The sequence below is a fragment of the Camarhynchus parvulus genome, chromosome 7, assembly GCF_901933205.1.
Source record: "Camarhynchus parvulus chromosome 7, STF_HiC, whole genome shotgun sequence".
NCBI lineage: Eukaryota > Metazoa > Chordata > Aves > Passeriformes > Thraupidae > Camarhynchus > Camarhynchus parvulus.
This window is the reverse complement of record NC_044577.1, coordinates 18,375,311-18,388,626: the sequence shown is the minus strand read 5'-3', so window position 1 is coordinate 18,388,626 and position 13,316 is coordinate 18,375,311. Positions and strand designations below refer to the sequence as shown.

Sequence of the window (13,316 nt, the reverse complement as noted above, 5' to 3'; positions counted from 1 at the left end):
CTCTTCAGCTGGCTAGAAGAATAGTTCAGTTTATGGGAGGTGGTGATTGTCAGAGCCTGTACTGGTGACAGGTGTTGGTTGTTCATCTGCTAATTTCTCACTAGAAACAATGCGGTGGGTTGATCAGTTGCAGTTTGGTAATTGGAGGCACTGTTGTGATTTCTGTTGGTAAAATTTATGAATATGTTTACTGAAGTACTTTAAAAATAGTAGATGTGTTTTCAGTTTTTAAAATTTTATCATAAATGGAAATATTTATTTTTTCTCATTATCAACAAATATCTATTATCCATGATCTGTAATTAGGTTCACAGTTTAACCTGTAAAGGATGAGTGGTGCTCACTGGACTGCATCATTTGCCTTACTGTGGTAAAATGACCAATTTTGCCTCAGCAGCTGTGACTTTGGAGGCAGTGGCTTTGGAGGCAGCTTGAATGATGGGAACGCATAAAGCTGTATAGATTAAAATATTTCCAGCATACAGCTGTGTGTGTATCAGTCAGAATTCAGCAGCAGTTCTTGCTTGATAAGCTTGCCAATGTCTTCTTGTCCTTAGAAGGAGCATTGTTCCCCTGTATGGGTGTCTTGTACAGTCCCAACCCTGCTTTCTTTGCTGAAGCAAAACTCCCAGTGAAAAACAGCATTAGTGTGACCGTGGAAAGCACCGAATACAAGGATAGAAAAACTACTCACAAGGGCAGTGCATTAGAGTAAGGAAATAGAGCATGTAGTTCTGTGACTAATTAGGAATTATAGAAAGAAGGAAAAAAGACAAAGTTGGGAAATAAATGGTTGATTACTCATCTTGCATCAAAAGAGGACATTTTCAAAAGACAAACCCAATTATAGCTGCTTTTCCCAATAATATTCCTATCTATGTCTCACAATTTCCATCAAATATAATAGAAAATAAGACTGTATTGTGCTTCAGCTGGTGGCAAAAATGATTGAAAGATTGCATGCAGAGTGTTCTAATTTTACATTAAAAAAGTAGATTAAGTTATGTCAGCAAATTAATGAGAGGTAGTTTTGTAGTTTTTCTATGGATGTGTTTTGAGTGCTGCAGAAGTAGTCAGGTGTTGACCAAATGCAATGATGTTGGCTGGTGCAAGTACACAAAAGCCACAGAACTCCAAATAATGGAATTAACACAGTCTGGAATCCAAAATGGCCCTAGTTTGATCCGTGAGCTGAAGTGGTCAGGTAAATGTTGTTTCTCTATGTTTTAGCATCTGATGATGCATATGAGTTGTTTTACCTTTTCTCTTTAATGAAAGATGACTCACGGTATGAATTAGAGATATCATAATGGATTATTAGTTTCAAACTGCAAAAGACCAGGTGTGCTTATGAAAAAAGTTTAGTTACCTTTGCATTTCTGCCTTTTCCTATTACGCTAGAACTTAGAGTCTTTACTGCAGAAGTGCCCCTCCAGAGGTGCCATGGAAGCAGTGGGGTTTTCTGGGATCACCACAAAACAGTTTCTAGTGTCTTAGGCAAAGTGAAGGTAGGAAGCTGATGCTCTTATGCCTCTTTCTGGAAATCATTTATTCACGTGATACCAGAAAAGGATGGACTGATTTTTTACTTTGTAGTTAAAGTAATGCTTTTCACCCAGGGAAACCAGTGTTATTTACAGATGCTAATGAATTAAGGTTCTGACTTCGTTTATCAGCTTAATTTTGCAGATGGAGTACCTGAAACATAAATTTTTAGTTGTCTAAGTACAGAGTTGAGTGGTTTTGCTACAAAAGCACTAAGAATAACATAGTATCTTCTATCAACAAATACAAAAGTATCAAGATAACATCTGTAGTTACTCCTTCCTTGGTTGTGTTGATTTGAGTTAGCCAAAGAGTAGCTGTCAGTGAGAGCTTAGTAGTTTAGTAATTTGTTAGATAAAAAATGTTCTGTATGGTTAAAAAATGGCTTTCTCCATTAATCATTAACCTGCAAATGACAAACTGTATTTCCTGAATGACATGTCCTCTGCTGATCTGTTCTTCCATGATGAAATCCCACTTGTTTCCATCATAACATGTACAACTAATGTAAAGTATCTCTGCATCTCTTTTCAGAAATTTCCTTGGGAGATTGTTAACAAAGCCTCCAAACCCAATGCTTTTTTGTCAGCACCATTGTTACCATCTGGAAAACCTTTTGGAATATTGTGAACAGAAAAGGCAAAACTGCATACTTCATTAATAGTAATTGAGCTTTTCAAAAAGCAAATTGCTTTGCAATGAAATTCAAAACTTCACTGTAAATATTCAGTAGACAGTGCTAGTATAATTCTAAAAGGAAATACACTGTACTTCACTTCACAGCATGATAGAAGCTGGTTGTTCATCAGAATCCAGATGTCTGATAGAGTACCACTGCTTTAATGTAAAGACTGAAACATACACTGACCCCAGCTGGCTGTTTCTTAAAGCTGTTTGCAGTGGTCACATATGTGGGATGTCTGGCCTTATAACCATTTTTATTATAGACAAAAATGTTTTTAAAGTTTACCTTTCTTTGATATAGGATTTTTTTTCTAGAAGTATACCTAGAAATAATATTTTTTTTTTTTAATGCTTGTAAAAAAGTCAGATTCTGTGATGTGCATAAACATATGAGCCTGGTGAAGGGTAGGCAACCATGAAGTGTTATTGTCATTGAAAATAACCAATGATATATTTTTTTCTCTAATAACACATTTGCTAAGTAATGCACATCTCAGACATTCTGGATTTCTTCACTTCATGAAGAAAATTCCTTTAGTCTTCTGAAGCAGAAGAGAATGGTAATAAGATAGTAATTTCAGCAAACTTGTCATGCTGCAGTGCAATTTTTTGGCTGAATTTGTTTTGAAAAAATGCAGATGAACAAAATGGTTCATCTATTACAAAGCCACGTAGCAATTTTTTTTTAACAAATTTGCTTGCATTTTTTAGAGTAATTGTTCAGTGGAACTCATTTTTCAATGAATATGCATGAAAAACTCCTGACTATTGAGCAAATCAGCACTAATTTATGTTGCTTATGCTGTTTTCCTTTTTGTTTTGTGAGATGTTTCCAAGCAATGTTATTCTGTGGAATGTGGCCACAGTATAAATGATGTGATTTGTTATATAATCCACAGTATTACTGTGTGTTTCTGTTGTAGAAGAAGTCTTACTGTAATTGTTTTTCCCTGCCAGTTCAGTAATATGTGACCCTCAAATGCAGCAAAAGATAGATCATTAAGGTTTCATCAGAGACCTCTGTAAGTTTAATCTTAAAATGTTCAATTAGGCTTCAGTACTTAGCAAATTTTAAGGTGCATAGGAAACCTCTGAAGGATAACATAGTATAATATAATATATGACTTTATGAACAATTCCTGCTGTAAGTTGGTCGTCCTAAATTTGAGCCTCTTAAAATTTGGTTCACTTAATATGACCTGTAGGTCTTGCTTTGTATGTTTATGTAACTTATTTGTAAGAGTAAAAATCAGGAAGGAAAGGAATTTTATGTCAACTACCATGGAATGTATTAGAGTTGAAAAATTATTTTTACAAAGGCTGTCTTACTATTTAATATAAAAATACTGTCTGCTAGATGTCAGTTTAAAAATAGCATCTATTTTTAACAGTTCTAGAGTTTACAGTGTCATCCAAACTGAATACAGATTGAAACCCAGACTGAAAATCCTACAGGTTGTTCTTATCCATACTTTAAAAGTTTTGATCAGAATAAGTGATTTTGGGCAAAGGGTTAAAGTAGTTTGATGTCTAGGTTAATATTGCATTTTCAGTCAGGCTGAATTGAAAGGCACAGGTTGGGAAGTACATTGTGAGGTGTACTGACTACCAGCTTCAAAGGTATTGACATAAAAGGAGAAGGACAAGAAAAGAGAGCTGCCAGTGAATAAGCAATAGCAAGAAAAAACCAACATGCATCTCAAGGCATCACATAGACAATTTAACTGTTACTTTCTCAAGTATAATTTTCTCCTGATGGAACCAGGAGCATCTTTGATCTGTGAGATAACATTAACATTTTTCAATTCAAATCTTTGTTTTTCAGAAACCCTCCACCTACTTTGCTGCATCCAGAAAAATGGTGCAGAGGATTCAACCATTTCATTTCACAGTGAGTTTTTTTTTCCCTTTTAAAACAGCTTATTCAGCAAGACCTATGTGTGCCAATCTGAAAACAGAATTTTCTTATGGAGTTAGTGCTTTTGTAGGTTTTTGACTACAGTTTTCTTTTCATAATTCTAGAACATGCTTCACTTTTTGAAAGCTTTACAGCACAGTTTGATCTTCTTATGTAATTTTTTTCATTTGAGTGTCTCTTGATTTTGATGGACCTGGAACAGATTTATAAAATATACCTGATTTCCTTGATAGTTTTCCATTGAAATTTTGTGTTGAGCAAAAAAAAAAAGGATTAGTGAAAATAACTGCTGGTCAATTTAATATAAGAATTTGAAAGATAAGAAGGAAAAGAAATGCCTTTTTTCCACTTCAGTAAGGTTCACTAGGTTTTATATATATATATATATGTATAGGTACTGTATATATTTAGTTGAGCACCAATAGTATGGACAGCATGATGAATGCAGCTGTCATCAAACTAAAATATGCAAATATGCTTTTGCTTTCCTTTTTTCTTTTTACAGTGACACTAGGAAATCATAGTTTAGTAGTTGCTAGCATTGTATTCAAAAATCTTACTGCCACTTTTATGAGTGATTTTTAATATTCTTCAATATTTCATTGGAAGCAATTACAGCCCATATTGTGTAATGTGGTGAATACTACTATAACATCACTTGTCAGTACTGACTTTTCAAGATAGGTTTGTAAATATGCACATCTGCATTTTGAATCTGTTCTGTTCCTTCATGTATCCAATTACTTGCAGAGTACAATATCCCTACCTGATACTGTTTTCGGGTAGTTGTGTAGTAGTGTCCTTCCATTCTAGAAGAAGTTGAAAATAAAAACACTAACGCAAATTCTATTAGTAGTGTGTGAAAAATGCTGTTCTTTACTATGCTGATCTTTAAGCAGACAGGAGGGTGAGATACAGTGTGATGTTTGACCTACAGAGGAAGGATGTTGTTATTATTATTGCTGCAGTGTTACTCAGAATCTCTTCAGTGTAGGTGGCAGAGGTACGTTCCTCTAGAGCAGGTTGATCCAAGTTCTGATGCTCCATAATGCATGTCCTTGTTTACACAGCAGGGTACATTGTTGTCTATGGCAGATTCAGTGTTTAAGTACAAGGGTCACCAAGTGTTGGATAAATTTCATTCTGTTATAAAAAGCCATTGGTTGCATTGTATTTAAAGGCTGTAGTCTATATTCTGGGGGACCAGCACTAATGGATTATATTCCACTTGTGCTTTAGAAAGTCACTGCACCTGGTAAATAAGGTTGCATTCCTGTGTCAGGAAAATTGTGCATTAACCTTCAGCATTGTTATGTAAGTTTTTCTTTCTTGGTGTCTTCCCTTTTAGAAGTCCCTGCTGAGCCTTGGAACAATACAAAAACTCAGTGAAACATTTCTTAGCATTTGTTCAGTCATTTAGTTCAACATGCACTGGTCATAAAACAAGTCAGATGTTAATACTTTATGGCTAAACTTGTTTTTAATCTTGTCCTTTGAGATTTTTATATCTTGAAATTGTATCTTATTAATCATATGGATTATTATTTGCTTTTGATTAATTACTTCCTCATCATCAACTTTTGCAGGTTCTCAAGCCTCGCTTTTTGTTTTTACAGTGATGTGCACAGTGAAGTAAGGAAATATGCTCATACACGGTTCTCTTAACATAGAGAAATGTAACAATTGTAATAAATACCCTGTGCTATAGCTGCCTTTAGGAGAATACTGAAATTGAATTCTCTCTGACACTGTTCTGTTCTTGGGCATGTGTTAGTAAAGTTGTTAACGATACAGAGGTTACAGGAGAGGCTTTTATGGAGGCTTAGATTTACATTAGTGGACTTTCTAGAAAAATTTAGATAATGAAACATTGGATCATACAACTGCAAACCTTTTAGCCATTACTGATAATAGGCTCATTTATATGCATTAGTTATGCATTTGTTGATGCCGGCCTTGTGACAGCCTAGTTATGATAAATTAAAAGCAGTGATTGTATAAATTCCATACTGCCTTTTGTCCATATGTTAGGACCTTGCCTGATGTTTCTGTCACCCTTTTGATGAGTGGTTAGCTTTTGAATAATTTCATTATCTACCTCCTTCTTGATGCTAACATCATTTGCATAACAAGCTTATCTGTTCAAGTTGCAGACCAGACCGCTGTATTGACCAAAACTGAGCATGTAGCTTTGGCTAAGCTTTTGATTTCAGTTTGGTTTATGCAATAATTTAGTTCATGCTAAGATTGCCAAACCTGGTCACTGTAGCTTTTTTTCACGCCATTTTGCCATCCCTTGAAATGCCATTGTCTTGAGAGGCATTTTTTTAAGTGGTCTCTAACATATGACCGTGATTTACAACATTCTTGAGCTGGAAGTTTCATTGTTGGTAAATCTTTAGGCTGCTAAAATCGTGATCATACGTCTTTCAGGAATGAAGTCTATATTTTTAATTATGATACTATTATCCCAAGAGATTAAGATTTTGCAGCAACATTTTAGTCAGACGCAATGTTTACAAAATCTGAACTGAGAGTGTGAAGATGGTTTTTAGCTTGGTGATTCTGTTTCCATTCCCAGCTTTGTTGACCTTGACTTGAGATGAAGACTGTAATGTGTTGTTCCCATAAGAATTTTTACAATGAAGATAGGGAATTTGAGTTAGATATTTTGTTTTTAAAAAATACAGAGAAGACACAATTTCAGCTCTCATTTCTGGCAACAGCCTAATTTTGTATTTGGTACCTACTAAGATACAGGCAGCACATACATACTTTATTGATATAAGGGCAGTAAAGTTCTATATAGGTGTACTCACCTATACTGCTGTGATTGTGTATGAAAATTTGGCTCTCCAGTCATCATGTGAGAAATAATTAATTACCTTTTTTTTTATCTACATATCAATAGGACTTTTACCATATCTGTATGACCATGTAAACTACCACAGCACTGGCAAACAATTTTCTTGGCTTGACTGATCTTGAGGGATAAATAGGAGAGTTAATATGTTCTTGTAGCAGAAGAATGCAATAAATTTATTTACATTACATCACAAAATGATAATTTTAATTAAAATTACTAGTGGTATCTCCAGAGACAGACATTTTCCTTTTAAATTTATTTAACCAGTGATGAGGTATTATGGTTCTTTGAATTAATTAGTCATTCTTGAGCTGGAGAGGATTAAAGAATTAAGAAATTCAGGAAGTAATAAAGTCAAAATGTGAACTTAAGGATTTATGGTCATGTTTATCATCAGAATGTAACTTTTAGCAATGACATTGCAAATACAGTACAAAGATAATTTTTTTGTCCTGATAAACTCACTTTTTTGTACTTAATTTAAAAACGGCTTAGCAAGCTGAATTTCATGTTGATGAGTCTACATTGAGTTATTCACTTAAAAGATCAACTAGATTATATAGGTTTTAAGTGGTCCATTTATATTTAACTTCTCTGAATGCAGATAAAGTTTTTTCACCATTTAAGCAATTGTTTAGTGACATTCTGTTCATGTTACATAAAGAATATTTTACATTTCTTTCACTGAGAACATGATGTGCATTTGACATAACTTATTAATTTCACAGTGTCTGGGAAGGCAGAGGTTTGCAAATGTCAAAAAGATACAGGCTGGGATGTGTAAGGTTATCACCAAATCTGTACATTTTTGCATTTCATTCATTGATGTAGACTCTCAGAATCTGACTGCAGATGAACTTGAAATACTGAATTAAAGTACCTGACAAAAGATCTCTGCCACTTTGGAACATTGCATGAAACATATGGATTTATACAGAGGAATGGACATATACAATGAATACAGTTATCTTCAACTTTCTAATGAGTAGTTGTAGTAAAAATCCTGCCTGAAATCAGCTGCATGCTATAGTGTCAAAGTGCAATAGGTACCTAAGGGAGAATATCTGGTACACATGCAAAACATACTGTTTCTAATAACAAGCTTCAGTTGTCCAAGGTTATGAAGGGTTTTTGTTTTTCTGGGCCTTCAAGGAGAGACCAAAGAAACAGAGCAGACCCATTCCCAGTAAAAGGCTATTCATAAATTTTATCATTCAAGAAATAAATATATTTGGTGGTTTTGAGCTGCTCCCTAGAGTTGTTCTGATTGTATTTCTGTTGTCACTGGTAAAATTTCAAAGGTTTCAACATGAACAACTGTCAGATCCATGCTAAAAAGCTGCAAGAGGTGCAACTCCATAGAGTTTCTGTTGTTTGTTCTCTAAACCATGTATATGAGCCAAAAAAAGTTGTAATGCTTACTCAGCCCAAACAAGGCTGGGAAACCTACTGTAAGTTTTGAAGATTTAGAAGAGGTAAAGGTATTTACTACACTTAATTTTACAATTTCAGTGCAACAGAATCTTTGTTATGTTTCAGATGTGTGCTCTAAATTATACTATTTGGTGCTTGGTGTTGAACATTAAACTGAAAATAGATTTATTACGAAAACAGGTGGTGGTGACATTTCAGTGTTTGACTATTTGTCTCATTCTTAGGGAGAATTAGTAATTTACGGCATTTGCTACCAAAAGGCAGATCAATAATGTTATAAATGTGTTCTGACCATCAGAATTTATACCATGCATGTGATGATTGAGTTCTTTGTCATAAATTCAGTCTTTCATCCTGATACCTGATTGTAGCAGAATGAACAGTAAAATCCTTATTATTTATCATGGGATGCTGTGCAAGACAGGAGACCTATTTAGCCTACACACATATCCCTAGTGCCCAGCATTTGCTTTTTGCAAGGGGACAGCTATATATAGTCCTGAAGATAAGGTTATTTCTATCCTATGAGTCCTGCTGAATTAGGACTGAAAACAGAAATGCTGTTGGCAAAGCTGTCACAATTTTTTAGTTCACTTTTGCAAATTAGCGACCTGCAGCAGTGGGGGTTGGGCAGGCCTGCAAGTGGAAAGCAGGGAAGTGTCAGAGAAGCAGGCACATTCCTGCATCTTATTACAGATGTAGTTAATGAAATGTCTTTTTCACCTCTTGTCTGCATGTAACTGACCCAGTGCCTGCCACAGCTACATGTGGTTCAGAGGCAGAAGGAACACTCAGGTACTGAGCATTTTAACCAGCTAAAATAATCTCAGAGATTGTTATTTTTCCTTCCTTGACTGGAAAGTTTCTGGCCTAGTGTGTGGTCATAGATGATCCTGCTTGTCAGTGTCTGTCCTTCCATGTCTCTAAGCAAGGGGAGTCAGCCCATTTGAGGTCATGGTCTTGATTTCATTAATCTTGCATCATGAAGCAACCTTGTGATGTAAGTAATCAGGTAAGTATGCAGAGTCAAAAAAAAAAAAAGTCTCAGAACCTAGACATTTCATTCTCCCTGCTTAGGAGAGAATGCTCCCTCCTTTCAAGAGGGTGTGACCTTACGCTTTCTCTTCTTCCTCTGGGAAATTTCCACTCTAGAACCTCAGCTGAACCACTCTAGAACATCTCTAGCTTTGAGGGCAGTCTGGTAACTGTATTTTCTGGGACTGGGTTGAGAGGATTTTAGCATTTTAGGATGACCTGGAGTCTGGTTCAAGACCCTGGAAAGTTCTTTCATCCTAATAGCAGAGTCCTGGAAAGATTCCTCACTGCTAGACAAGGAGTGCAAGGAGTGAAATATGTGGAGGGCAGGGGAGAATGGTCTAGAGCTGTGAGAGGAGCAGGTGATGGGGAAAGCACCCTGATGAGGCAGGGAGTGGCAGGGAGATAGAGACCAGAGAAGTGGCAGTGAGGACTTTAGCTAACAGATAACAGTTGAACAGCGCAGGGACTTTATATCACTGTTACCCAGAGGCTGTTCTGTGAATTCCCCAGCTCTAATGTAGTCTAATACACAGTCATCATTTCTTCCAAATATAACCTGTGTATCTTCCGTGCATGTAGGTATTAAATAGGTGCTTGAAGTCTGGTTGGATATTGGGGTTATGAGACAAAATTGCTTCCAGCAATATACTCCTAGCAGATAAGAAATCGTGAGAAAATGTAGCATTTAAAAAATGTAATAATTGAAACAAACCAAAATGCTGGTGATAAATCATAGTGTAACTAAGATGTGAGAGTTGCAGCTGTTTGATTTCTTTCTCTTTAAAGAAAGTACTTGGGGTCAAATAGATCATAATAGATCAAATGAAAGAGAATTTCTGAAAGAGAGAACTGCTGCTGCTTTACTTAGATTTGGCTGCAATAGTGAGTGATGTTAGTAATTATTTTTCTATTTTTGAACACACAGACAACCTAGACCACCACTGCAGTTCTTATGAAATCTGTTTCTTTCCATTTATTCATTAGTAAATATTAGCTCATGAATGCTGATAAATATCTCTCCATTTGAGCCATCTGATTCGCTCCCTGTGAAATGGCTGTTTACACTGTTGAGACCCAGCAATTCCAACAATGTTATCATGCGAGTGCAAGCAGGAGTGAATTTTTAGAGGCTGTCTCAGATGGGCCTGTGTGGATGGGAGGCTGCTCTTATCCTCTGCTAATAAATGCTTCATCTTTGCTTGTAATTGTGGCAGAATGGAAATGGTGCTTAGGAGCCTGGCTGTGAGATTGCAGCAAATGGCTGCAACCTATGTTTAATGTAGTGACGCTAATGAATTCTGAGAATTAATTTTCTGCTAAGAAAGCGTGATGGAAGATACTGGAATTTCCAATTAGATAATGGATTGACTTTCGTCAAGGCAAACCTACAATTTTTATTTCTTTTTTAAATCTCTACTTGCTTAGCCTTTCTATTATTTTAGATCCAAAAAATAGGAGACTAAATGTGATACTTTCATCATACCTTATTTGAAACCCATCTTGTAGTAGATTTGCTAGTCAATTTGCTCCGTTCAAACTAATGCACCACCTTTTATCTTTTTTTTTTTTTAATTTCCACGAGCCAAACAATTTGGCTGAATTTGCAGGTGCAGCACATTTACTGGTTTTATGAATAACTGCCGTATGGTTGATGTTTGACAGTGCCTGAGCTAACTGTCCAAACTGGTTTTAAATGAATGCTCAGATGAGAAGCTGAAGATGTTTTAGTTTTCTTTTTTCCTCAGAAACAAATCCTTCATTAATAGGGCTTTTTATGTTGTATTTTACTGGTACAATGCGCACACTGATTTCAGAATGTTTTGTGATGAGGGAAATTGTAAAAGCTGTTTTGTTACAGTACTCTTCCAAATGTTGACATTACTGAATGTTTATTACTTTTTGATTTCTTTTTTTCTGGCATATATGTTGGATAAATCTTCTCCCTGAATTTACTGGCAAGTTTGAACTCAGACACTCATATAGTTAACTTTTCCACACATTATAGTTCTATGTCAGAGTGCAGGTCAGTAGAAAATATTGTGATAATTCTCACCTTTGTGCAGGCTTTAGAATTGTAAGAGCTGATATTCTATATTTGGTTTTTTCGGAAGAGCATTATGGTGTCAATACTGCTTCTAGTAGGGGATGATGACACCTTACTGAACACCTGCAGTGACACCAGCAGTCTGATGCATCATTTTTCATTAGCACTTAGGTGGTGGCCCAAGAATTTTTATTTTACAGATGATATTTACTAAGAACAGCAGCTACAGCAGGCATTCATGTTGCACTAAAAGCAACACAGTTGAACTGACAGTGTGTAGAAGCAGAATATCAATAGGCCTTTCCTACATAGGACAAAGGAATGTGCACTGAGAAACATAAGGGCTATGTTTTCAGTGTCACATGACAGCTTTCCATCCTACATTCCATCACAGCAAGCCTGGTGACACATCAAATTGGCACTGAATATTTGAGTACAGACTGAGCCCTCAGTACCTACAGTGACTAAGCTGCAAGCTGTTTACTGCATTTGAAACCTAGTAAGGGCTAAGTTCTAGAAGTGACTGTGTCAAAACTTCTGCTGTTTAGAGGCAAAGGAGGCTGTGTGCCTCATATACTTCAATTCCCTATGGCAAACTTGCTCTTCCTGCTGCTGTGTTTTTGTGACATGAGTGCTAGGAACTTGCCATTTGACTTGATGGATTAAACCAACTCCAGTGGAAATGTTCATTCTCCTGTTAGTCTCTTCCCTGAAGCTGAAGTACTCACACATGAAGGTACAGACATGAATTTAAGCAGCTCTCCCTCAGCCTTGCACAGCTGTTAGTTACTAGCTCTGTGCTTTGGTGTGTCATCTCATTAACCATCTGAAAGGACTCTGTTCTTCCCATGCAGGCACAGACTTGGCACAAGAGGAGGTGTGCTCTGTCTGAGCTTGGAACAGAGAGAGTTTGATCACAGAATCATGTTGGTGTGTCTTGTGTCATTAACTTAGTCATCCTGCAATTTAACAGAGTTTTGGTCGTGTTTCAAGTGAAATCCTGCGTGAACACAGACTGCAGCAGTATCCTACTGCCAGAGGATGAGGCTGCATTTAGATGAAACAGTAGATAAACGTTGATTGTTGTAAAGGGGAAGCATGCACACAAAGTGAATGGTCAGTGCAGGATTGGTAGGATTATGGACCTAGAAGCAAAGATAATCTGAAAGATCTCCTAGACCACCTCCTTCACAGGACTTACCTGTGCTCATTAAAACATCTTCCAGACCTAAAAGCTCACGTTTCAGGCATGCTAGAGAGAAGCTAAGAACTTTTTTCTCCAAAATGTCTCTTCTTGTTAGGCTTCCATGAGTGCAGTATCCTGGACATTTTGATGTCTCGCCTAGGGGTCATGTATATAGAAAAACTCTAATGCAACTTCTGTATCCTGTCTGTAGTGTGTTCAGAGCTCAGAGAATTCATATTAATAACTGCATGCCACCAGCTCTAAGGTTTGCATGTTCTTCACACTTTTGGTAAACACAAGATACCCTGTCTGGAACTGTGTAATTTTTTGAAGATAATCCATTTAAACTCTAATATTATCTGAAAAGCAAGTGCCTTTTGTGCTAGGACAAGAGATAGTGGTTTTAAACAAAAAGAGAGTGAATTCAGACTAGATCTCAGAAGGACATTGAACCCTGACAGAGCTTGGTAGATGCCCCATTCCTGGAAAGAGTCAAGGTCAAATTGAACGGGGCTCTGAGCAACTTCATATAGTTCGTGTCCTTGTGCATTGCAGGGGGTTTGAACTACACGACCTTGAAAGGTCCCTTCCAGCACAAACT

The 13,316-nt window shown here is 36.5% G+C and overlaps 1 protein-coding gene across 1 annotated transcript in view; it reads left to right on the top strand.

Moving 5' to 3' along the window:
* The window catches only part of MYO3B (myosin IIIB), a 192,013-nt gene that overhangs the window by 63,016 nt on the left and 115,681 nt on the right, over window positions 1-13,316 (top strand). Inside the window, exon 10 of the mRNA XM_030952691.1 lies at window positions 4,055-4,120. Coding sequence (XP_030808551.1) covers window positions 4,055-4,120 — 66 coding nt within the window. The remainder of the gene's footprint in view (window positions 1-4,054; window positions 4,121-13,316) is intronic.